The 27,423-nt window shown below is 42.4% G+C and overlaps 2 protein-coding genes across 2 annotated transcripts; one reads left to right on the top strand and one right to left on the bottom strand.

The window, feature by feature from the left end:
- The first annotated feature begins 993 nt into the window (after positions 1-993).
- On the top strand, positions 994-7,307 carry edem2 (ER degradation enhancer, mannosidase alpha-like 2). Its single transcript, XM_080853399.1, has 11 exons — positions 994-1,158; positions 1,475-1,585; positions 1,671-1,710; positions 1,810-1,915; positions 2,223-2,348; positions 4,455-4,666; positions 5,009-5,150; positions 5,295-5,419; positions 5,680-5,824; positions 6,269-6,390; positions 6,732-7,307. Exons 1-11 carry the CDS (start codon positions 1,052-1,054, stop codon positions 7,245-7,247), a joined length of 1,752 nt encoding a protein of 583 aa, XP_080709525.1. The 5' UTR covers positions 994-1,051; the 3' UTR covers positions 7,248-7,307.
- A 1,836-nt stretch (positions 7,308-9,143) lies between these two features.
- On the bottom strand, positions 9,144-18,959 carry LOC308377270 (NUAK family SNF1-like kinase 1; the record flags this gene model as incomplete). Its single annotated transcript, XM_080853853.1, has 8 exons — positions 9,144-9,238; positions 9,463-9,843; positions 10,131-10,263; positions 10,560-10,679; positions 10,880-10,945; positions 14,687-14,838; positions 14,977-15,097; positions 18,666-18,959. The coding sequence occupies 8 exons, from the start codon at positions 18,957-18,959 to the stop codon at positions 9,144-9,146; spliced, it is 1,362 nt and encodes a 453-aa protein (XP_080709979.1).
- Between the last annotated feature and the right edge of the window lie 8,464 nt (positions 18,960-27,423).

Here is a 27,423-nt window from a genome sequence, read left to right as displayed (position 1 = left end):
GTGTGTGTGTGTGTGTGTGTGTGTGTGTGTGTGTGTGTATATGTGTGTGACAAAGGCATGTACAAAGAGATGTAGCTGATTGCTGTATATTTCTTGTATCAAAATAATAAATGAATAAAACAGGACATTGTGTGGACGAGATTAACGTGTTTTTTCAAAACTAGACTAATATTTCAAGCTATTTCACAATTTTTTTAATGTTTTCTCTTAATTTTTGTCATCAATTCTTTACTTTCTTCCTTTGTTCAGTTCAGGATACATACGTTTACTCAGTTTGCTGAATTAAGTTTGAGTTTAAGCACAAGACCTGCATTGTCAGACACTTAAAAAATCTTTGATAGTTCTTTGTCACCACCTGTCGACCATAGATGATGTGAGGATATTTTTCTTGGTCCAACGGCATCGCCGCAGAACCGCAGTTTGTAGCTTTCGCTACAACTGATTTTTGGACAGGTAATTGTGAAGTTTATCTCAGCGACAGTTTGAATTAGGCTATTATTATTCAGAGACGTTATTTATAAATCGTTTCAGCCGACTAATCAATTCTAGTGAATGTGTGCGATAGGCTAAAACTGCAATTAAACAATACAAATAGGCCTACTACAATCATACTACATACTACAATCTTTTAATTGTGCTTTCCTATATAGCCTCCCGTGTTTGCCTAGTTACAACAATCCATGCATCAAAAGGTATTCATTTTCAACGCATAGACATTTTGTCTTCATATAACTTGCCGAGTAGCCAATTTAACAGTCCGCCTGTATATTCACTTATTGTTACATTCAATTGCTCACGTTTCACTGGCTTGTCTGTTTGGAGACTTCCATAAATATCAACAACCTTTGCCAGCATCGCAGAACACAATTTCCTATTGCACATGCGTTCAATGCTGCTGCCCTGAAACTGCGGCTCTGCAGTCAGACCTTTCTACTACGTCAGCGTTAACATATGCGCATGCTCAGTGTATGCTTCCGCTCAACTGCTCCAAGCTGCACAGATGCCCAGCTAACGTTGTAGGCTACATGTCTCTTACTTCCCTCGTGTATTCATGCTCAAGTTCCTGTACACAACTTTCTTCTGCATTACGTATGTCTTTCCAAGCATCAAATATGCCGGTACCAAAGAGGTTACGGAGGAGGAAATGGCAAAGTATAGGTACGTCTCCAAGCTAGCAGATGTCAGGTACTGACCTGGCTAGCTAATTTACTGTGTGTGTTATTTCTCACAGTTCACTTGTATGCTGTCCAGATTCTAATACACTTTGGGCATGTCTTTGATTTACACCAAAACATTTCTCTTAACGCTCACGCATTCCAGCAGACTGTTGTCCCTACCCCCTAAAAGTTCAGTTGCTACTGCAAGTGATCTTTGCAGGTGAACGAGCTAATCCAGCTATTGGAGACCTGACCTACCTGTCCAACAACTCTGCAATTACTCTGCATCTGTGGTATTCTGTTGTTTCGTTCCACAGGGAAAGAATAAAGGCCATGTTCTACCATGCCTACAACAGTTACCTTGATAACGCCTATCCCTATGATGAGCTGCGGCCACTGACCTGCGATGGCCAGGATACTTGGGGCAGGTTTGAAACCCCTTTTACTAAGTCTAAAAAAAGAATCATGTACCTGCTGAAAAAAAAAGTGAGCTTTGTATTCTTTTCATTCCAGCTTCTCTCTGACACTCATCGATGCTTTGGATACATTGCTGGTATGCCCCCCCCCCCCCCAATATCTAATCTCCTGTCTATTGGCTAACTGTGTGCTGTGTGGATGCATTTTTTTAAATAATTGTTTTTTGTGTTGACAGATACTGGGGAATCACACAGAGTTTCAGCGTGTGACAGTTCTCCTCCAAGACACAGTGGACTTTGACATTGATGTAAATGCCTCTGTATTTGAAACCAACATCAGAGGTACAGGGATATGTTTCAGTTTAAAAGGAAGTGAACAGAATTAGTCACAATGAATTGAGATATTCTAGTAATTATTCAGATATCTAGTTCACTGCTTCAGTCTTAAATATATGTCTAAGTAGTATTACATATGTTTAAGATATTACAACCTTACAGGACTTTTTGCTACCACAATGAAAGCAGTGTATGAAATGTTACTGTATGACTAGCCCTACTAATTGGATGTCTCATGATCGTACTCCCACATAGTTTATGTTTCAGATGTATGTAAATAACGTGTTTATCATGCCCATGTGTGTTTGCCCAGTGGTTGGTGGTCTTCTGTCTGCCCACCTGCTGTCCAAGCAGGGTGGTGTGGATGTGGAGGAAGGTTGGCCCTGCTCGGGCCCTCTGCTCCGCATGGCTGAAGACGCTGCACGCAAACTACTCCCAGGTGAGACCCGCTGATTCCCACATGTAGCGACTGCTTTGTGGGCCTGGGATCGATTTATCACCAAAAATTCCAGGCGATTATCCATATATATCGGCATTGTTTTCAGATAGATATAAAAAGGCGTCTTGCAAAGCTGCAAGTTGCAGATGGCACTGGCGTTGTCTGCCCTTTGGTCTTTTGGTTGTGGAAACAAAAAGGAAGAGGCGGAGATGAAAAGATAAGTAGAAAACGCACTAAATGGGCGCAGGCATCGATAGGCCTACTACAGCGACAGGCTCAAGGGGCTTTCCCCAACCTGTGTTGAGAGCTGGAGATAAATGAAACTTCTGATTTTAACGATTTTGTTGAACAGCCAATCTGTGTGATCTCTCTCACTGACTGGCTCTGAGGCTGATTCAACAAGCTCAACCGGCTAAAAAGCCACTGACAGGGGTCTGACTAGTGCCACAGGAAACACTGCAAAAGCAGGTGCTCACTGATGGCCCGACGGCTGACCATCTGCCTGGTGTGCCTCGGGCTTAGGGAAGTGTGAACGACAGTGTAGCCTACCTTAAACGCTGCAGCATGTTTTGGAAATTGGGACTCTACCATGTTAAGCAGCTGCATGTCTCCAAATATAGACATTTGACTCCAAGCGTTGCTTCATTTGCCCTATTCCCAAAACTTTTCAATATCTTTATCTGCCATTTCATTGGCAGCATCCATCAGCAGTAGGGGTGACAGAGGTGAGCAAAATTACTTACTAACTAACAAAAACTATAGCAGGCCTACCCTAACCTCATTACCCTGTTTTACTAAAGTAACAGCCTACAACCAATCAAGATTATTGTCAAAGCACTGGCACTACAAGACGAGATGATTCATTTTAATCCTTTGTCAATGAACCACACCAAAATGTATCCAAGGGGGGAACCAAACTACTGCCATTGTAGTGGTGCATAGTGAAAGTGTAATCATTTTGTGGAATGGTCCCTGGGAGAAACTTAGTGCAGAAATATAGTGCATTCTCGTCGCTTTCCTGATAAATCGAGTCAAAGGAAATCATCCCATCTTTAGTTGCCCTCACAGATGGGTTTGTCATGGACTGTGATTACATTTGCCAAGGGAATCTAACTCATCCTCCATCCTCACAGACAGGTGTTTGTGAGAATGCCATTTATCCTGCTCAAGTGTAATCATTATTGACAGGGAGTGAAGTCTGCAGCTGCCATGATGTGCATTGACTGACTCATCTTTGGTGAGAGACACAGTGACAGCTCTGTGTGGCCTTTTAAGATGAAGAGTAAGATTTCTGATGCATGGCCCTGTGCGACCTTTTCACATTCAACTGCACTCAGCCTGTATTGTATACCTGCTGCGACAAACCATTATCCTCATCTTGTGGCAGCACAGCCCTCCTGTTGTAAAATCAATCTGCCCAGAAAAGGTCATGGAAAGTCACTGGGTGTCTGCAGTCACAGAGAAAGAGAGAGGCCAGTTTTTTTCAGTTTTTTTTTTTTTTTTTAAAGGCAAGCATGTATCTATTTCGTAGGATGTCTGTCACAGTGCACATTTTTGGCCCATCAAGTACATTGTCTTGTGGTCAAACTAGGACGTTTTGTTCCCAGGTTGCTGTGATGCTCTGCGATGTGATCAGGGCTTAGATTACAAGTGTATGCCATCTGTGCACAGTGAGGATAGCGCCTGGTCCAGTACTGCTGATTCAGTCACATTTCATATTTCAGACATTTATTCTCACTATTGTATTAACCTTTATATTTAAAGATGATATGTACTACACATTTGGTTTGTAAGATACATATTACACATTATGTCATTTTTCCAGATGTCTTAAAAAATAAATCTACCCCTAACAATGACAAGGTGCCATAAAAATACCTTCCATGATCTGTGGTGCCAGTCTGCTCTGTAACTGTCGGATGCTTTTGAATGTCAATATCTTGTTGAGTAACGTATCTGATTCAGCCAATCAATCAGTCAGTCAATCAATCAATCATTCATCTTGAACTTGCATGTAAACTTCATTTATATGATTTGAGGTTTGCAGTGGTTTTATGTTGTCACCACCACCACCATAGATCTTCCATGTTTGCTGGTTTCCCTCAGCCTTCCAGACCCCCACAGGGATGCCCTATGGTACGGTGAATCTGCTCAGGGGTGTCAACCCCACCGAGACCCCCGTCACCTGCACTGCTGGGGTGGGCACCTTTATCCTGGAGTTTTCCACCCTGAGTCGTCTGACGGGCGATCCTGTGTTTGAGGAGGTGGCATGGAAGGCCCTCAAAGCTCTCTGGGGAACCCGTTCTGACATTGGACTGGTAAGATACAATAGCTCTCGCTCTCGCTCTAGCTCTGTTTGTGTGATATTTTCTGATGTCCTGAACATTTTATCCTATCATGTAACTGTCTTTCACCTCTCTGCATATAAAGTGACTCATTATTCATGGTTTTCTACACTGTCTCTGCATAGTAAAGGTCAGAATAACTAAATCACAGTGAATGATATTCTCACCAATTAATTGATTCAGGTTTCAGTACAATGCTGCACTGCCCTCCTGATGTAAAATCCTCTGCCCAAATAGTTCTTAGCCTTGGTGAGATCCCACACTCTTCCAATGGTATAATGAAGCAAATTAGAGACCTATTACTTTCTGCTTCAGGTGGGGAACCACATCGACATTGTGACTTCCAAGTGGGTGGCCCAGGATGCAGGCATCGGAGCAGGCATTGACTCGTACTTCGAATACCTGGTGAAGGGTGCCATCATGCTGCAAGATGAGGAAATGCTGTCAATGTTTCATGGTGTGTGCTGTGTAATATTAGTAGTGTTCTAATACTACACTAGTGATAGCACTTATATCCACAATACAAGATTTGTCTGAAGGGAATATTTGATTACTAATTGTGTGTTTGTCCTGATATGTGTTGTTTCTGGTGTCCGTGTAGAATATCATACGGCAGTGAAGAACTATACCAAGTTTGATGACTGGTACCTTTGGGTCCAGATGCACAAAGGGACCGTCTCCATGCCAGTGTTCCAGTCTCTGGAGGCCTTCTGGCCTGGCCTACAGGTACCACAAACCCACAGGACAATCCTGTAACACTCTTCTGTCTGTATGCATGTTGTGCTGATATCAATTTGAAAATCATTGTTAGCCATTTTAACCTTCAGTTTCAAAGAATAATTTCCACAGTAATTTGGTCTGGTTGGTCAGCTTTCAGAAATGTCTTTTAAGTGTGATGTACTGTATGGGCTGTAAATAAACTCATAGACTAGCCAATAGCTGGTGTAGGTAACAGCTCTACATGTTTTTGTTGTGGGCTTTACCAGAGCTTGCTGGGTGACCTTGACAGTGCAGTAAGGACCTTCCACAACTACTACACTGTGTGGCGTCAGTTTGGCGGTCTGCCTGAGTTCTACAGCATTCCTCAAGGCTACACAGTGGACAAGAGAGAGGGCTACCCCCTAAGACCAGGTACGCCTCATACATAGCATATGGCCACACCAGACCAATGGACACAGTAATCGTTGAATGTCTTAGCTAATGTGGAACTGGACCCTGGTCTGTTTTTCAAACTGTACTACAGAGTAAATGTAGCTGCATAAAAACAGTGTCAAAGATCACTGCAAATTGTACTGTGAGTTAACATTTGTAGTTTCAAAATGCTGATAATTTCTAATGGTTTAATAATCAAAACACTAAACTTGTTTTCTTGGAAACCACATTAGGTACCAGAGAACTTCAACATAAAAAATAGTAGCTCAATAGATACTTGTGGTTTCGTTTGTGTATGTGCTTGACTAAAACATTGTCACCCCTAACATACTATAATTATATCCTGTGTGTGTGTGTGTGTGTGTGTGTGTGTGCGTGTTTGTGCGTGTGTGTGCGCACGTGTGTTCGTGTGGTGGCATATAGAGTTGATAGAAAGTGCCATGTATCTGTACAAGGCCACGGGGGACCCTACCTTCCTGCAGCTTGGACGGGACGCCGTGGAGTCTATTGAGAAGATCAGTCGAGTGAAGTGTGGATTTGCCAGTGTGAGTGACAAACGGCAGGACAGTAGTCCTGATGAAGCCCTTAGGAGTCAATCTGCACTTAACATTCAAAAGAGCGGTTAGAGAAGGTTTTTTTCAGGGTAGAATCTGTGAAGGCTCTTGTGTGGTGAAGGGTGTTCTGTAGAACATTTGGAGGGTTCTTTGTCATCAATTTGTACATTTGCTGATGCGTCATTATAAATGATCTGTCTAACTTGGTCTGTTAAATTTCACACTACATCGACACCTTGCTGAATACCTGCTGAAATTCTGAGGTAAATGCTTACGACGATGTTAACTCTGATGGCAATAAAAGAGAGGAAATTATTTTATGTTAAATACAGGTGAAGGATGTAAGGGACCACAAACTGGACAACCGCATGGAGTCCTTCTTCCTGGCCGAGACCATCAAATACCTTTACCTACTGTTCGACCCGGAAAACTTCCTGCACAACAACGGCTCCACATTTGAGCTGGGTGGCCCAGACGGGGACTGTGTGCTGGGGGCCGGGGGCTACATCTTCAACACGGAGGCCCACCCTCTGGACCCTGCAGCTCTGCACTGCTGTAGTCGGGCCCAAGAGGAGCGCTACGAGCTCCAGGACATCCTGCTGAGTCTCTCTGAAGTCCCGGACACCCCCAGCCAGCCGGTGGATGGAGAGGGGCCCGAGGAAGATGAATATGAGGACGATGAAGGTGCTGCAACCAGAGACATGGATGACAGAGATTTGCGGGTGTCGGAGAGCATAGTGCTGAAGCCAGGGAGTATGCGAAAGGCCCGTGTGCTCTCCTGCCCGATGCAGCCCTTTAGCTCCAGACTGGCACTCATGGGGCAGGTGTTCACAGGTGACAGCACGTAAAGAATCAAGGGAGAGAAGGGGGTTATTGGTCTGTCAAGACAATGGGATTTAAAATTGAAATCAAAAGTGAAGAAAAGTCAGGTTTTTTTAATAAATATTTATTTAGGGTATTTTTTTATTTGTCTTTTTGAGTTCTTTGTTGAAAGATAGTTTGGGTTTATGACAGGGATTGATACTGAATTGAAAACCAACTTCAATTTATGGTTAGGTTGCTTGATTATAAATCTGACCTCTTAAAAGCTATAAAAAAAAGATTGGAAATACAGAACATGTAGGCTATGAACCACGGGCGTAGGTTTGCATAGGGTCCATAGGGACTAGTCACGACCAAAGTTTGGGAAAGACAAAATAGTCCCCACCAATATTTGGTTAATTTGAGAAAAAAAATTAGTTTCACAATATATTTGCAAACTCATTCTTATTATTATCAATACTTTGTTCATCACCCAGAAGAGTGAACCGGGGCAGTGTCCCTACCAATGCTGAGACCAAACCTACACCCTTGCTATGAACCCATTGTGAATTCATAGGGAAACAAGACCACTCTAAAAGACTGCTGCAAATGTTTGTTTTTTTCCCACAAGAAAATTAGACTTAAGCCTGTAATCAGCTGTTCCGCACTCCTGACAAAGAGAATGTCAAACATTAAAGGCTACAGAAAAAGACCTTCAGATTTGAACAGAGCATTTCGGGATCTGCGTTAGAACAAAGCCCTATGGGTTTAAGCACTGTTGAATAGCACTGCAGCCACACTACATTCCTCTCCAGATGACGGACAGCTTTCTTATCCCCACAGTTACAAAATGTAGACGGTAAGTCTCAAATGAAACAATAAAAAGCTGAAGCTGCTTAACAGGCCACACAAGACCAAACACCGCGGCTTATCAGTGGAGATTTTTTCCGTAGTTCTGTAAATGCTACTGTTCCACTGTTTAATCGCCTAGATGAGCACTCAACTCAAGTCCACTAAGCGGACTTCTCTCACGTGAGCCAAGCAACGTTCTGCTGTGTGTGAGAACGGGGCTTTCGCCCTCTGGTCCCCCACTTGACCCGATAACGTTTATCTTTAATATCTTTAGTATGACTGGATGTTTTGGCTTGGTTCTCATTCAGCTAATTTTTCTAGTTAACCTTTAGGGCCCCAACATTGTTTTAACTTCTTTCAGGAAAGCCTCTCACTTAGCTGTGATCTGATTAATTGTTGCCTATAGCTTTAGCATATGAGGTGCATAGATGCAGATAACATGGTTTTGTGGAGCAGAGATAAGAACAAAAATGAAATGAAAATCTGTGGGAAGTGAACCTATGTCCTTTGGTGATAGCACTTTATTCCGTTAGCACCCATTGGAGCAGATATTTACATAAACAATAGGGTAGTTGTGGTTCAAGAGCTGTCAACTGTTGTTAGCACCTTGCTATGCCAAATTAATTTCTACAGCACCAGTCTGAGCTTCTGAACAGAACTTAAGAGGTTACAAAATGAGCACTGAACAAAAAGGAACTTTCTGTTTTTCTTAGGATTACTAAAGCGATTTCCTGAGTGAATGACTTGAATAGCCTACTACCCTACATACAAACAGAGGTAGCTGTATCTTAATTACTCGTCTATATGAACCCCGGGCATCCCTCGTGACATAGAATATCAGAGGCTGGACCAGTCTGTGAGGTGTTAAAATTGTGGAGATACACAACTGACACAACTGTCTATACTAATCCCAGGTCCAAGGCAATATTAAAATTGACGATTTGCCAGTTTTCAGTCTACTCTACAATTCCCTACAATGTCAAACACTACAATGTCCTTAGACAATCAGTCCAGTAACTGTTCAACAACCAACAGAACCAGACAGACAGCAAAGTGAGTGGTGGATAGAGTACGAGAGGCATGCCCTATCTTTATCTCTCTAGTTCCTGTTCCTCTTCCTGGGAGTTCTCCATGTCCCTCTGATGACTATTCCGGAGTTCTGAGTCTGGATCGCACTGAAGGGACTCTGGGTAAGATGGAGAGGGTGATGTCATGTTGGCTTTGCACCGGAGGTGAATTTGCTGTTACGTTTGAGGATACCCTTCCTTCTTCTGCCTTCTTCTGCTGTCCCCTGTCCTTCCACTCTATAGGAAGCTCTACCACTTGGGGGAGTGGACAAATCAGCTGTTCCAGCCTGCTTTTCTGAATGTGTGCTGTGGGCCACTCTCTCATAACGTTTCTTTAGGATACCTTTCTTGGGCATTTTGGCTGCTTGGCTGTGAGCTGGAGAGGCTGTGGGGCCGAGGGAGGCAAAGTTTGTTGGAGGGAGAGGCTTATCCAGTAGCGGTTTCCTGGCGAGGGTTGTGCACGGAGGCTTGCTTATTGGCCGTTTTGGGGGGAAGGTAAGCCTGAAGTGTGGGTCAGACGGTAGGCGCTTGGATATGGTGTGGCCTGTGGCAGAGTTTAATGGAGGCTGGTGCCACTCGGAGCGCTGAACGGGTCTGGAAGGCTGGCAGTCACAAATGGGCGTGTCACAGCCCCAATTTACCCACCAATGATTGGTTACGTCCTCCACCGTTGCCCTCTCCTCCACCCTCACAGTTAGCATCCAGCCAATTAGGGCACAAGCATCTGAAGAAAACCAAATTAGGTTTGATGACAACAACAACAACTTCCTAGTAATTATACTTTAATGCTAAATTATACCTTTCAGAGCACAACCATATTGGAAATATCTAAGCAGTGCAAAACTCTACACATTTCTGGAGGAACATAAATACAGTTAAGAAAGAAGGCCTAATAGTGGGAGTATCTTTCATAATAGGCTGGTTAATGATTTGCTAAATTGTGGAATTTACCAAGTACACCATAGAGTAACTTTTGTAGGTGTGTGTCTGTGTGTGTGTGTGTGTGTGTACCTGATGGTGGCTGAGGTCTCCGGTATCGTCCCTGTCTGATCTGTTCTCTCAGGCCATTGTAACTGGCTCCATCAAAAGGCATTGAGCCGTGGACCAGAGCATAGAGCAACACACCCAGCGCCCAGCAGTCAACCTGTCCAGCCAGAATAGAGCACTACATGAATGCAATGAATGTCAAACTGTTTACATGGATTTCTGTTTACTTATCCATTTGCTTGAAATATCCCTTTCATAAGATCCATGATATATAAACACATGTACGAAAAATCTACTTTTCTCTGCATATTGCCTTCTTGGTCAGCAAGAATACACACACACAAACACACACACACACGTGCATATACACACACATTTTTTGCCTAACAGATAACATTGTAACAAATATGAATTTACGTTTACTATCACAAATGAGTTGGAAAACCCACACACCTCTGGGCCTTGGTAGGGTAGTCCATTGATGATCTCGGGTGAGGCATAGAGTGGACTTCCACAGAACGTATCCAGCATTCTCCCTCTCTCATAGTGATTAGACAGGCCAAAATCAACCAACTGCAAGAAAGTCATGCACAACCTCGTCACATCAAAGGCCTTACCATAACTACAAGCACTGCAGTAAACACTCAGTAGTTGTCAAGAACTCATTACAGACAGATACACACACATACACACACACACAAACACACAAATGTTGTAAATGTACCACACATGATCCGTGTTAAAAATTGGACACCCTTAAACTTTGAACTCACCTTAACATTCATATTTTGGTCCAGTAGAATGTTTTCCAGTTTGAGATCTCGATGAACCACTCCATTCTGAAAGGAGAACAGAACTCATGAATATAATATACACTACAGCAGTTGCAGTGTCTGTACTGTCATATGGCCATCATGTTTTAGTTCAGTTGTAGTCTTTGTCTCTGTATTTGATTGTTGTATGGTCATGTATGGTCAAGCCACTATACTACTTATGCAGTTACATGGCTGTCATGTTTTGCTAAATTAATCTTCCTAGGATGCCATGTTCAGCACTGATGAAAATCATATAATAACAGTGCAGTGTAAGTGGGTTGAATCATGGGAACTGTGTCAGTGTGTGAAATTGGGTGGTGAAAACTCCCTGTAATTCTCTTGGCCTGAGGACATCTGAATAGCAGCTGAGTCAAGTTTTCCTCCATAAATGAGATTAAGAGATTTTGTACATTTGAATGTTTGTGCTGGTGAAAATGTGTAAAAGCAAGGTGGAATTTGCATGGCTAGGCCTCATTAGCTGTGAATTAAGGCTCCCTGCTGTTTATTACAATACAGTCAGTGGCTTTGTGTGTTAGCTTACATACCTGGCTAGATGTAAATGTGTGCTATGTGTGTGATGTTGGTATATCTAAGCTTATATAGTATATCAGCGGTTCCTCTGCACCTCGTTAACATACAGTACAGTAAGATTGTTCAATCACACAGTTTGTATTGGCAAGTAAATTAAATGTGTTAATGAACTTAGCAAAAACGTCTTGAGGTTAGCCAGCTTTCACCCGCACCTCTCCCAAAAGCATCATTAAGGACTCTGGGCAAGGGAAATCTGACTTAAGGCCTTTTTACACTTCTACGATGCTCTCCGATTTGGTCGTAGAGGGACACTTTGGCATGCCTTGGTAACACCTTCACCCAGGTGTTGACGCCCATCCGAGCGTCGGAGAGCTGGTCGGAGACAAACGCTTTTTTCTAACTTTTCTTAAAGAGTCGGAGAGAGTCTGATACCCCCTTGGCTGTGATTGGCCAGCTTACGGCATCATTTCCAAACAACATCATTTCCGGAATCACACGTCAGGACCTCACATTTCCTGTTTTCTGTCAAAATGTTTTAGTACGACTTTGGTAAACTACAAAGCTGCACAGCATGCAGCATTAGTCTACCGTATTTTATATAAACCCTCGAAAAGTACATTTCTCCCGACCACTGTTGGTCTCTTGGCTGGTGGCTCGGTGTTGAAAGTGCCTTCTCCAACCAGCTTCAACTGACATCTAACGTAATTTGCTACGGAGTAATGCTGGCAGCATTACTTTGCATCTATTAAATAGGAAATGTATTTCATGTATGTGTAGAACCTATTTAGAATGACTGACTTTACATAAAACGGCAGTGAAAGACATTTGAGTCAAACATTACTTTTGCCTCAATGAGGGTGGCGTGTGAGAGCATAATCAGCACGATAACGTTGTACTTATTAGCAGCGAGGCTAGCTACATTAGCAGCACACTTTTGAGAGTTACTGTGAATACGCTAACGCTTGATTTAGCGGAAAATCTAGTAAACGTACGTACCACCTGTCTCCTGTTCTGTTGTTGTTGTAGTTGTCGCTCAAATCGCTACAAGCACGTCCTCTGCTTATAACTCAAACTAGTCCAGCTCCACCATCAACCATTGTCTGTTAGTTGCCATCATTCGCTGTTGTGAGGATTCCCGGGAGGAGGTATTTATACAATAAACGACTACCACACACACAACGATTTCTCTAAGATCGTCTTCTTGAAAATTGGGCATTAAAGGTGTCCAGGCAGAGGATCATAAGTGAGTGTGCTCCTGTATGTGTTTTTCATCATATTCATGGTTGAAAAGGCAGTCTCACAACTGTATGTTGAGGTATCAGAATCAGAATCATGTTTATTGGCATGTATGTGTATGCATTCTCTTGTTGTGTTTCTGATATAACTATAACACTGCATGTGGATTGGTATGAAGACTGCAGTGGGTTTATTTTTCTGCCCCTTACTTCATAGTTCTACGGGTATTTCTGTTCGAAGTGTGCATGCTTTGTTTTATAGTGACGTTTCACGCTAACACTTTTGACAAGGGCAACTGTCTCGTTGCAGATTAAACACATCGGTTTTGTCCTGCCCACAAGCAGCACAAATGCATAGCCTACTTGTCAATCCACTCTGTCTTAAATTCGAGATTTTTGGAATCAACTTTTCGTGTGTGAGGTGTGAGAGCCTGGCAGAGGATCATTAGTAAGTGTGCTCCTGTATGTGTTTTTCAACATATTCATGGTTGAAATCGCAGTCCCACAACTGTATGTTGAGGTATGCATGTTCTTGCTGGGTGTCTGATATAACTATAACACTGCATGTTGATTGGTATGATGAATACCGTGGGTTTATTTTTCTGGCCCTGTCCTCAGAGTTTGGGGGGTAAATTTGTTCGAAGTGTGCATGCTTTGTTTCATAGTGACACATTCACGTTACCACTTTTTGACAAGGGCAACCGTCTCGTGGCCAATGAGTGCATTGTCATAGCGTTGTAGTTATACAAAGGTTACCCAGTGATCATTGCAAATATGAATGTGACAAAAATACCAAAGAAAATAAGAACGTATTCATTTTATTGGATCGTTTTATAATAGTTTCTGTATTGTATGTAAGGTAAGCATATCGTTTTGTTATAAATCGCTACTATGTTTTTCACAAAAAAATGACCACCACGATGGAGATACATTTGCCTTCTCAAGTGAATATATAGCATTAGACATGCTAATATTGACTGAGCTACATGTCTCCAAGGCCCATGTGACGACACCTGCCCGACAGGTCCAGAAGTAGCGTCAGTGACAGTTGGGAGGAAAAACAATCAATGACTTCCAATAAAGAGGTAATGGGGTAGCTACGGGCTCGACAGACAGTCGTTACCCCACCCAGCGGTCCGGCGTTGAAAAGGCTTTAGGACGCATAGCCGTCGGAGTAGTATGTAAGCCCGACCAGTACGTTAAAATTTTTCTGCATCAACCGCCTGCCCCCGCCGCCCATTTTTTTTTCGAGGACGGAGAGGGATGCAGAAGTATATCGAGGCCTTTAATCATCACTTATGGAAAGATTATTAAGACTTTATTACCTGCTGAACTTTATCCCACTAATAACATTCTTTGTTGGGACAAAATATATACTCAAATATTTTACATCAAACGGCTAATTCATTACAGAAGATACTGTAGATGTCTGCGACAAGCGTGTATAAAGCACTTTTGTTGGCTGTAAAACCTTTTCAACAGAGTTTGTCTTTCCATGTAGAAGTGTGCTAACCTTCAAACCGCTGGTAAGCCACCCTGACTCCCAAGAAGAACCCGTCCAAATAGGAATTGCCTACCTATTCCAAGGTAGGATTCAAACTGAATAATGAACCGCAGGTCAAGTGCAACCCAGGCACAACCTGGCTGTTTTGTGGGCCTTGAGACGGTTCACATTGTGGTTTGTTGAATTGGCACCAAGTTTGCTGGGTTAAAGACTCAGACAGTCGCCTAATCACACATAGGCACACAAAATGTGTTGTCTGTAAACACTGTGGCAAACTAGTCTCTTCCAGTCTACATTAGTGTTTATTATTGCTATATATGATCTATTAAATCCAACAGAATAGATGGGCTTTAAACGTGTGTGTGTGTGTGTGTGTGTGTGTGTGTGTGTGTGTGTGTGTGTGTGTGTGTGTGTGTGTGTGTGTGTGTGTGTGTGTGTGTGTGTGTGTGTGTGTGTGTGTGAGAGAGTGAGGTAATAAGAGACAGTTGAGAGTACCTTGTGACAGTAATTAACTGCAGAGATGATCTGTCTGAAGAAGTTCCTGGCCTCTATCTCGCTAAGTCTTTGCCTTTGCTGGATGTAGTCGTACAGCTCTCCTCCACTAGCATACTCCATCACCATCACTATCTTCTCACGACACTCAAACACTACAGAACACACACACACAGACACAGTGGAAAATAACATATTGACAAGTAATGGAGCTGAACATACAGTATGTGTGTGTGTGTGTGTGTGTACTTTGTTTGTCCTTGTGTGTATTTGTGACTGTGTGTTAGGCTCACCCTCATGCATTCGAATGATGTTCGGATGGGTGAGGAGGGACACAATCTCAATCTCTCTCTGAATATGGACTCTGTCCAGATCATCACTGATGCGTTCCTTTCTTATGGATTTAAGAGCCACCTGTGAAACACACACACACACACACACACAAAATGAAGAGTCTAATTACCACTTTAAGTAAAGCTATTCACTGTCATGCACGTGTAGACCTTCACCTAAAACTACATCACAGGCTTTAGTAATGCAGGTAAAAAAAAAAGTCAAGTGTTTGTGTCACGGGGTGACTAAATTCAGTGGGGGAGGCACAGCCGTCGGGAATATGTTTCCCATTGGGAATGGTTTTAACGCAACACCAGGTAAACAAACTAGATTCATTCACGAGCTACAGCTGGCAAACTAGCTACAGGTGTTCTTCATGACTATAAGAAGGGGGAGATGCGTTCAGACAGAGTGCCCAGCTGGGACCCGCGGAACCGTGGCGGACGACGGACCGAGAGGAAGCGAGGACGGGAAGAGGAACCCGAACGTTCTAGCTGCGTTACTCGTGGAAGTCCCGCTAACCGGAGTAAGAGGAGACATCCCGGTCATCGCGGAGATAAGTAGCCTCCCTCCCTGTCTGGTTTTAAGCGCAAGATTGTGAACTAGCCGTCTGCTAACGGCTACTCAGAGCTGCTCTGACGCTGCCCCTGTTGCCTGCCACCGGCCACTCCCTCCCTCTCTCTCACTCTCTCTCCTCGTACATTGTTGCCTACCCAGTCTACCCTCAGAGACCATTGCCCAGACTGTTACTAACGTGAGTTCACTGTTGATGGCAGTAGTTTGCTGTGACTATTGTTTGGAGTGTCATTGGTCTGCTGTGTATCCAGTGATAGTGACTTTGTTTGCAGTGTTGTTTTGTGCAGTGTCCATCTTAAGAGTGCCCTGTTCTGTTTGAAGTGCTACACAAAGTGCCTACACTGTGCTGTGTTGGCTCCTAATCTACAGTGTTGGGTAAATTGACTGTACTAGCCTGGGTAGGCTGCATCCGAGATCTTCTAGCCCAAACTTTACGCAGCTGCCGCTGTCCAGCCCCTGTCAGAGGTGAAGAGCTACTGCTGCACACCCCCGCCTGGCTGCCTACTGCCCCACCCCCCCCATCCAGAGGTGACGAACTACCGCTGCACATCTCCGCCTGGCTGCCTACTGCCCCATCCGCCATCCCGAGGCGAGGAGCTACTGCTGTACCCCTCCGCGCCGGCTGCCTACTGCCCCATCCGCCATCCCGAGGCGAGGAGCTACTGCTGCACCCCTCCGCGCCGGCTGCCTACTGCCCCATCCGCCATCCCAAGGCGAGGAGCTACTGCTGCACCCCTCCGCCGGACTGCTGACTGCGCCCTTCCCCCCTGCCCTCTTGCCATCACCCCCCTAAGGCTCTTAGACTCCCCCTCTCACTCTTGGAGGACATGAGTAACTGCCTACTTCCCTTTTAAAATATTTAATAAAATAATACTTTTTAAAACCTATCTCTGAGTCCTGACTGTCCTCTAGGAAACACGGTTTGCTCCTCAGCCATAGTAATACAAGGGGTGTTCACAGCCCCCTCCCTACCTGTGACATTTGCGACCTGTTCCCTAGACCTTCTTCCCTTCTTGGTATTCTGTGTGACTGAGTGCATCGTCTGTGTGTCTGCGAGTATCTAGTTAAATGTCTGGCATTCCACAGTCCAGCCCTTTGGCCCACAACCTCTCGCACCAATAAGCCTGTTCAGCCAATAAGACACTCTGACCATTGTTTCTCCTGATAGCACGTGTGTGTGTATGTGTGCGCCTGGGTCCTTGTGTGTGGCAGCCCCTGTCTGTTTGTTTCAGTCAGTAATAGAGGATCAACTCTTATCAAAGCTGTCTAGTGCTTTTATCAAACAGTGATCATGTATTTCAACTGCTTTATGCAGCATATGTTTAGTGTGCGTGTGTGTGTGTGCGCGTGCGTGTGCGTGTGCGTGTGCGTGTGCGTGTGTGTGTGTGTGTGTGTGTGTCAGCATCTGCGCGAGCCACTAATGATCAGCCCCCCACCCCGGCCAACCCCGCCTGCTGCCCCATCATGCCACCACTGGCCGACCCATCTGGCAGTCCGTCAAAATTCTTGTGACCCCAATCTGGAGTCAGACGCATCAGCCGTCCTCCACCCCTCCCGCTTACCCTCTCCTGCATGCCAGATCTATATGTTTTGTTTGAAGGAATCCCTGGCACGCTAAACTCCTGGCGAATCAGGGGCACCTCGCCTCCACCCCAGAGATCAGCGGCAGACAGGCTGGGAGGGAGTGGGGCGGTCAGATGCTCTCATAATCTCATTGGCCACTCAGATTATCCCGAATAAACCCATATTTGTTTCAGTGAAACCCCCAAAAGAGGATGGAGGACGGATGAGAGGGTGATTGATATTACTTTGTTTTTCAACAAAACAAGCTAAAGATTTTGAGGACTCAAAATACTTTATACATACAAAGAAACACACACATTTACACACACACACACACACACACACACACACACACACACACACACACACTCAAAAGGCTGGCCACATGAGGGTATATTTCTGGATGTAAGGTGTGATACAGTGTTTCTGGGGAGGGTAGAGTGATTATTTTGGATTGTCTGTCCTAGAGCCACTGTAACAAAGAGATTATAGCTGATTATTATTCCAGTGAATATGATTTATATTTTCTCCTCTGGAGAACAAAGGAGTCCAGATGGCTCCACATGCACAGACACTATTTATCCCACATTAATGTAGTTTATAATCCTTAATATAAATATGCATCAAATCTTTCAAGCTATGGTCAAACAACCACTGTCAGGTATTTTGGTTACTAAGTGTTAAAGACTGCTGACTTGCCATACAGAAATCCTGTTTTTTTTTTCTTTATCTGAGTTTCAGGAGACTTAATCTTACTGAGAACGTGCCACACAATCTCATGTAAAGAACAGTGTCTATAGTCTTCAATTATTTATGAAGTTGGATTTCATTAGTCAAAATATAAAGAGGTAGCCTATTGAAAAAGTATAGATGTTTAATTAGATATTAAAATTGGAAGCTGTGCAGAATGTCATGACCCTTCATGTTTTCCATACCTGTGTGACCAGACACACACACACACAAACAAAGAAAAGCATGTAAGCATAAAAGCCTGAGTGCTTTCAGCGTGAGCACCTTCCTACTGTTTCCAATTTCCAACAGACAAATTCCTTCAAAGGATTACTGAGTTGGGGGTTATTGCTCTTAACCTTACAAGTCTGGTCTTTACACTGACTTTTCACAAATGTTTGTGAAAGATTAAAACACTGTAATCTTGAACCTTATCAATATGCATACATCAGTATCTGAACTGTACTCAGAGCTTTGGCTGTCAATTCATGCATTGGTCACTTTATTCTAGACTAATGTGCCAGTCTGAGACATTAATAAAACACTGTTTTGTTTTATATGGAGAAAATTCGCATTAACCTCACTGGCAACTAAAACTTAATCTAAAATCAATCAATAATTCGAATTATTAAGACTACAGAAAAGTAAAAGCTTAAATAACCTTCATCAGTGAATCTATATTGCTCGTTCATCATAATTTTAGGCTGATGCATTAAAATGTGTCTTAAATACGGACGGACATGAAAGACATAACATGACGTCGGTTCTGAATGTCTCTCACCGTTTTTCCGCTCCTTCTCTCCACTGCTTTCTTCACTTTCCCATACGTACCTCTGCCAAGTGTCTCCAGAACTTCGTACCGGCGTTTCAGGCTGTGCTTGTGCTGATGTCTCTTCACCGTTAACGGTGGCCAGCCCTCACTTCCCGTGTGTTGTAAGTCAGTGTTCGTGCTTTCACAAGAGGTTCCTAAGAAGTCTGCTAGCTCAAAGCGCTGGTGCGCGTTCGCTTCCCCGCTGTCGCCAGCCTCTTGCTGGACCATTTTCGGATGCGCCCCTGGACTGTCAGAATGACCCATTCCGATATTTTCTATTTAACGGAGTTAATAAGGGTATATTGTACAGGTTTAAGATGTTATATTGTGTTTGACAGTAGCCTAACACTGGCTCGCAACAGTACCCTCAAATTTCATATCCAAACCGGTAAAATGATACTGTAGGAGCTTCTTAGCCTATAGCCTACTACGAGAGTAACCTGAACCAGTGGCCAATAATTCGACCAATGAGTCGATAGACTATCAGTCTCCCGCATGTTTTCCTCTGAACGACACCGGCAAGTGATGCTGTGGCATAGACCGGTGGGAGGGGCACCGCCGGTTGTCATAACAACTAGCCCACACCTCGCTCACATCATTTTGCTGATGTCAGTTATGAACCGGGACCTTTCTCCGAAATTACTTACCTTACAGACTTTTTAATTATTCGTGTGACTTGTTGGTAGCCCTAAAAACCGTTACTCATGGGAACATAATTACCTCATTAATAATGAATCTGAAGGGATACATTATAAATAAATAATGATAATTTCTAATTAATAAGTAAATGAGTAGTTAAGGGTTTGTATGGGCCATATGTCTGATCATTCAGCTGTAGTTAACTACGGTATATCCAGTTGGCTCTATAGCACAATGTATTATGTATTATGTCTAAACTTGAAAGTTTTAGATGGCAATAATGAGCTTTCAAATTTGTTTATTTTGCAGTAGGCTATTGTGTTTCTGTGTATCTACATATATTTGTTTAGACGGTTGCAATTGTGTGTGTATGCATGGATGTTAATGTGTGTGTTTGTGTCCATTCAACTGCATAGTGGTGAATAGCCCATCTAAGGGAACATGTGCCTCTTCTTAGGCTAACTGTTCCTCCATTCACAAAAGAATCAGCACCTGGCAGCAAACCAGCATTCTTGGAATTCTCCCATTACAATTCTTTAACTTTTTTTAAAGTTGTAAACGCGGCAGTCTCTTTTAAAAAAAGGTAATTTATGAATAGGCCACTTGTTTGCATGAATAGGCCCACATTTTTTATTTATACTGTCATTCTGTCATGGAAGAACCTAATCTGTATATAATCTGGGATACAATACCGGTTTTAATAATTCATTTTATTTTATTTTATTTATTTATTAGTGTGCTTGCCCGAAGGGAAGCACAGTATTGTTATCGTCAAGTTTTCTTTATTTATTTATTTATTCCGTACGTTTTTCTTGCAGCTAACTACTCCTCGCCCGATTGAGCTAGAGACGCCATTCAAACACCAAAACGTCCGGCCCGATCCCGTGCAAGCTGCTATGACTTTTCGTGGCGATACTCTTTGCCACTCCTTTTTTATCCCTCTTTTTCATCCCCTTTTTCTCTCATTGACTAACATGGGGAAGGTTGAGCCATTGTGACGTCACGCACTCTAGCCAACTGACATTAGATCAGTTGACATAGGAGAAGCTCTCTTAAATGCCAGAAGTGGTTAGATAGAGAGTGCAAAATATTAAAACGAATGTAGTGGCAACAGTTTCAGGTACAGTTTATACACCCGCTCTAACAGTGTTAACCAGTATGTGAGTAACGTGGGTTTTATTAAGGCATAGCGTGTGTAATGTGTAGCTATTTCATTCCGTTTGTTAACCTTTCCGGCTGTCTGTATACCAGCAGCAGAGCGGAGCATTTCACTCCCCTGCAATCTCGGAATGAAATAGCTACACAATACACACGCTATGCTTTAATAAAATTCACGTTTTACGAGACACCAACAGAGGCACAACCGACAAGTCTTGCCATTGAAGATCTTTGACGTTCGGTCTGAAACTTCATCCAGCCATCCAGGTTAATCCAAGTTGTTATGGAGAACGACAGTTGCATCAATCATATTTCATTAAAACTTCACACTTCTTACATTGGACATATCCACCAGCCTAATTCGAATCTGCATTGTCTACTGAGCAGAAAATTCTCCATACAGTAGATTTCCCTTCGTTTAGTATCATTTTAAACTTTCCAGATGACTGTATTGCCCTCGCTCGTCAAGTGATACGTGTCCAGAAACAAGGCTCCTTTGACTGGATAGCCAGAGCTAGCATAACTGCCATTGAAATCCAATGGTAATGCTACCTAGCTAGGTATGCTAATTAACGGTATCCATCGTTAACTCGTTAATCGTTAACCATCATGTCACTGGCTTTAATTTAAGAATGGCATGTTAGTAGTACATTTAGTAGTACATTTAATATCAGTACACTTGATTCATTACTGCTGATGTGTTACTTATATATGTTACTTATTAGCAGCTAGCTACCTAGCTAGCCACTGTGTTCCGATGTGTTTTCAGTTAGCGGCAAGCTAGCTGCTGTTATAGTTGAGTTGAGCTTCAGTTAAGACGCTGCGTACCGTACTTCATCATCACATTCGATTATTTATTACAAACAAATTCGAATTCAGCTGTAGGCATGAGATCTGTATCTTGGAGACTAATTGCATCCACAATGTAAGTACTGCAAGCTAGACTACTATGCAGTTGACACAACACAGGAGGTCCCTGGGCCTGAGAAGGGAAGGGAATGAGTTTAATGTGGCTATAATATGGAATTTTAAATGTGCCTAAAACTAGACTAAATTGTAATGAGTTTTCGAAAACTAGACTGAAACTAAGAAGGATAACTATGACTAAATGTGACTAAAACTAATATGCATTTTTGTCTTAAGACTGAATCTAAAAATAGCTGCCAAAATGAACACTGAGATAGGGGACCCCTTAATCTGCAATTCATGGTTGCTAGCTCTAATCAGATGTACTACCTAGGCTTATAAGAGAAGACTAACTTTGTATGGCAACGAACACCAATAACTAGAACTAATTTGACAGACTATAAACCAATGTGATACACGTGCTCTCTATCTATACAGTAAAAGTGTTGCTTACGTTTGATACTACACCTACAGACTAACTCTAACTGCATTAAGTCTAACATATAGGCCTATCTTACAATAAACTTTAAGTAAAGCTGGCTATGTAACCGCATTCATTCTAATATTGTTGCAGAGATGTTTCCTTTTACCAAGATAGCAATTTCAACAATTCACTTAGCTCAGTAAGTCAGTATAACGAAACTCTGAGATACCCTCATATGTCTAAACGTCAGTGGAGCCAAAATATAATGGTTGAGCTTGGTTGCTTGCTAAAATATATTGGAAGAAGGCCCCACTACACTGATTGAGTAGATGTAAATACATGTTAATTCATAGGCACTTGTTCTCTCTGTCACAGAGCAAGCACACTCTCGCAGTTCGTTCACGAAACGCATTCTAGTTACTTTATTGGTTGTTTTTCTGTCACACATTTCACACTGTTGGAGTATGTAACAGTGTGTTTGATAGAGTAATTAAGAGAATACCTAGGATCCTTACGTAGGCCAACCAGGGATAGGATTGTTTTTGGTAAAAGCTTAGAGTAAAGACCTTAAAGGCCTTTAAATAAATACCTAGTTCTCCTTGGAAAACAACTGAATCCCTCCCCTTCCCACTGTGCTCACACACCTGTGACAGTAAGAATATCTGACTGGCCCTGGATGTGATACCACAAATGGCCACATGACAGCAGCTTTCAATATAAATGACCTTATCAGAAGCCCAGAATTACACATGATTATCTATTTTACCTTATTTTCTTTGGATGTTCTTCACACTTTACATTTTTATGTTCAAGTATTTTCTTCACACCATCTCAGAATTCCCATCCCACACTAAAAAACTACTGATCGTCATGCCTACTCTCAAGTCCTAGCTTACAACAATAATAATGGATTTTATTTGTATAGCACACTTTAAAGTATAAGTCTCAAGGTGCTTAACATGGTATAAACAATCACAACAATAATAAAAAGTAATAGAAGTGCTAAAGATGTGCAGAAAATAGGATTATATAAAATACAAAAAATAATACATTCATTTAAAATAATTAATAAGATTATAATGAGATTAAAGAATATGTATTAAAAACAGAACAATTTAGGACAGAATCATGTAAACAACGCAATCTAAAAGCCAAAAAAAAAAACAGAAACCAGGACTTTTGGTGAAGGCAGAGATGAATACGTTTTGAGGTGTGATTTGAAAGCAGCGAGTGAATCTAAGGCCTGGAGATAGGTTGGACCGGTAGTGTTTATGGCCATGTGAACTAGGACAATGACTTTGAAAATGATTCTTTGGTTAATTGGAAGCCAGTGGAGGGAGTGGAGGACTGGGGTGATGTGTTCCGATTTCCGTGTCCGGGTGAGAACCCGGGCAGCACTGTTTTGAACATACTGCAGCCTCTGAATGGTTTTCGCTGGTAGACTTGCCAGCAGAGAGTTGCAGTAGTCAAGACGGGAGCTGATGAATGTGTGCACCAGCTTTTCTGCAGCATGTTTCGGTAGAGAGGGTCTCAGCCTTGAGATGTGTCTCATGTGGTAGAGTGAAGTTTGGCAGATAGATGTGCATCAAAGGACAAAGATGAGTCCAGCTTGACACCCAGGTTTGTGACGAGTGAGGAGATAGGGGTGGGGTGACCATTGATGGTGATGTGGGTAATATCGATAAAATCCTTTTTTGTTTGATGGGGGGTGCCAATAAAAATGGCTTCAGACTTGTCGCCATTTAGCTGTATGGAGTTGTTGCTCATCCAGTGATGGATGTCATCCAGGCATTTGGTAGTCCGTGATAGTGCCAGGTGTTTGTCAGGTGAAGTTCAAAGGTAGTTTTGTGTATCATCCGCATAAGAGTGGAATTGGATGTTATGGCTCCATAGTTTTTTCCCCAGGGGCAGCATGTAAATTAAAAAGAGCAGGGGCCCCAGGACTGACCCCTGGGGGACATCGGAGGTAGCGCATCTAATGCTTGATGAGAGATTGCCAAGGGCAACATATTCCTGCCGTCCTGTGAGGTAGGAATTGCGTGAGGTAGGGAGCTTGCCTTTATGGCCGTACTCTGCAGCATACATATTGCCAGTATTCTGATGCGCCATAATACTCCTGCACAGCTGAAAAGGAACAACTAGATGAAATTGTAGTAAATCATATGAAATTGTTGTGACTTGTTTGAATGCTTTATGCTATGATGTCTTAAATTTAATTTAAGGCCATACTCTTTCTGAGATGTATCTTTTTTATTGCGTGAGGTGGGTAGCTTGCCTTTATGGCCGTACTCTGCAGCATACATATTGCCAGGATTCTGATGCGCCATAATAGGCCTACTCCTGCACAGCTGAAATGAACAACTAGATGAAATTGTAGTAAATCATATGAAATTGTTGTGACTTGTTTGAATGCTTTATGCTATGATGTCTTAAATTTAATTTAAGGCCATACTCATAGGCGTAATTTACGGGGGGGATAGAGGGGTTATAACCCTTGGCCATACTCTTTCTGAGATATATCTTTATCAGATTAAATCTGCCTCTAAGCATTTCGGCAGAGGACTTACGTAATGCCTGACATGGCTAGTTCAGACATAAAGCGAGTTTAATTACATTTTACAGATGTGGTGTTGCCCTTTGCACCGTCACTGGTGTCCTGGACCTGTGTGTCCTGTGTGTCATCACAGCATACTGTGTAGACTTGACGTACCGCACAGCGGTGTGTTATATGTCCACTGCAGAAAGTGAGAGAATGAAGTGAAATAACAAGATCTTTTCCATTCTGATGAAAGTGTGTTCTTTTTGAATGATTATGTTTCTGGCAACTGTAGACCAAAAAGTTTATTGTACATCGTATTACTTTCTGCGGTTTATGAGACCTGTCGAGTGAATATTAAGATGATTGTGACTTTACGGCAGATATGTTGTGGTAGATTTGAGTATTTTGTATAATTTAAATGTTTACATAAGCAACCGTATGTAAACTTTGGAAAAATATGCATGTCTATATAGAATGTAGGATTATTAGTTGAAGGCAAGAATGTTTTGAATACAATACTTAATGTAGCGTAAATGCTTCATGTAGGCATACAAGTATCAACATTTATAACAGGACAGGATTATACACTATCATAATATCAGGGTCCAAGCAGTGTAGGGGCTTCATGCACTTTTTTTTAAAGCATCTAAACAAGTGAGTCCAAAATGGCGTTCGCCCATTTCATACTTTATGGCTCTTCATTGTGCCTGTCATGGTGTCTGGCATGCCTTCTTTGTGGCCGATTATGAAACAAAAGAAAAGGGAGGTGTGCCTTCTTTTCTACGTCCTCATTGGCTTTTGTAGAGGGTGTCTGACTGTGTGACTGTTCTGTTTGTGATGACACTGGAGATTCTAAGGCCTATGACTTTCGTTAATCCTGAAGGTCCTCTTCCGTTTAAGTGGGAATGTACGTTTTAGCCTATACTTGACTGACTGATATAATGTACTGTAATGTTCCAGAACATTTCATTAATGCAGCCCAGGACTACCTATCATTATTATTTACTGTTGTTGGACAAGTGAAAAATAATGTTTATGTGTATTCCTGTGCATTCTGTGTATTATATGTGGTTGTTCACATTACAACACATTACCTTCTGTATCGTGGTGTCCGTGCTTAGTTTAAGTTAGCTATTTCAGTGGTATTATCTAATGAGGGACCCTGGAGGTAAAGTCATATTCATTAGTTACTGTAACATAAACTCCACACGCTGGCATTTGATATCACTCTAAATTTAGTAACACTATAAGTTTGTTCATGGATTTAACAATGTTAAACCAATCTTCATGAAAAGCAAAGTTAAGCCAATCGTAATGTAAAGCAGTACAAATAAAGTAATGCAACATTTGAATATAATCTTTACAAAATGCATGAGGGATATTCGATGTGAAAAAATGTGTTTCCTGACAGTAAGCGCACGTTGTCTGAATTGTGTGGGGTGTGTTAATGTGTGACCGCAGGGCGTGTGGAAGAACATGCATTTTGAGGAACAGGAGTTCCAGACGTACTCTAGTTATCCAGTAGAATACTCCTTTAGAGTTCCCCCCCCTTATTTGGCCAAGCAGTGGCATCTATTTGGCCAGTTGGCATGCATACACATGCACGCACACACACATGCAAACACACACACACACGCACATGCACACACACACACACACACACACACACACACGCACACATACACATGCACACGCACACACACACCCACACACATGCACACATACCAACACAAATCCAGGTAAGTACTCAAAAACAAGCACAAACTTAGCTATCTCCTGCAAACAACCTAGGATGACCCCACTGGTTGTTCATAAGTCAGGAATTACAACTGCTGATTTGCACTCCTGTTAATGTGTGCCAGCAGGAGAATAAGTGTGTGAATGTGGAGGTTTGTTTGTGTGTGTGTGTGTGTATGTCTGCGTGTGTCCCAAATCTTCTTTAGAGAGAAAAATCACAGTTGCTGGTGGTGGAGCTGTTAACAACCCATAGACATAGACCCCTACTCCACACTACGTTTTGTCATACGTCAGAAACCACAAAGGTTGGAAAACACTGGTTTAATCTTTAACAATTTGTTGTATTTCAAGCTTGTTATATTATCCATTTTGTAAAGTCTTCATCTTAAAAGTAACTAGTATCTAAAACTGTCCAATTCATGTAATGGAGTAGAAATATTAGAAGTACAATATATCTGAAATGAAGTGGAGTGGAAGTGTAAAGTAGGATAAAATGGACCTGCTCAAGTTAAGAAAAAGTGCCTCGAAGTTATACCTAAGTACAGTACTTGTGTCAATGTCCTTATTTACTACCGCCTCACAAACTGTGAGATTTTAATAAAATGTGTGAAAGAATTGGACAGTGAGTGAGAGAGAGTTTGATATTGTGTGTGAGAGGGTTTGAACATTCAGTTAGAATTGTCCGCTTCTTTATAACTCAGCAGTTCATATGTAATCCAAATCTTGTATTGCATTTAGTTTGTGTGTGTGTGTGTGTGTGTGTGTGTGTGTGTGTGTGTGTGTGTGTGTGTGTGTGTGTTTGTGTATTTGGTATTGGGGAATGGTGAGGGTGAAGGACTTTGTAACCAATTCTCACACAATCAATAAAGTCAATTGGTTGAAGGGTTGTCTGAGATCTTAAGTAGAAATGATTGCTGGTTACTGACCTTGTGAGATTTATCATTGTGACTTTTACAAGTGACACAATAAATGCAGAGAAAAGACATTGATGGCTTATGTAACTACATATAAACTGCAATGAAGCAAACAGAATGAAATGGAGGAGATGGGTGTGTGCAAACAAACAAAAGCACCCAAAGGCAGATAAGAAAAAGACACGCTCCTCAGCATACACCATCACACTCCTTTAAAATAAGAAAAAGACATGCTTCTTCAGCATACACCATCACACTCCTTTCCCATCTCCTGGCTTTGGTCATTCCCACCCATTGCCCCAGAGCCCTTAGCTAGGGTGACCTCTATGTGATGCATTTGACAGTACTTTTCCACAAAATCCCCAAATGACTGGTCCTACTGCTGTGCGCTCTTGCACATCGTCACCTACT

This window comes from Sprattus sprattus (genome assembly GCF_963457725.1).
Source record: "Sprattus sprattus genome assembly, chromosome: 16".
Taxonomy (NCBI): domain Eukaryota; kingdom Metazoa; phylum Chordata; class Actinopteri; order Clupeiformes; family Clupeidae; genus Sprattus; species Sprattus sprattus.
The sequence above is the reverse complement of the archived record's forward strand: the minus strand, read 5'-3'. Positions and strand labels throughout refer to the sequence as shown.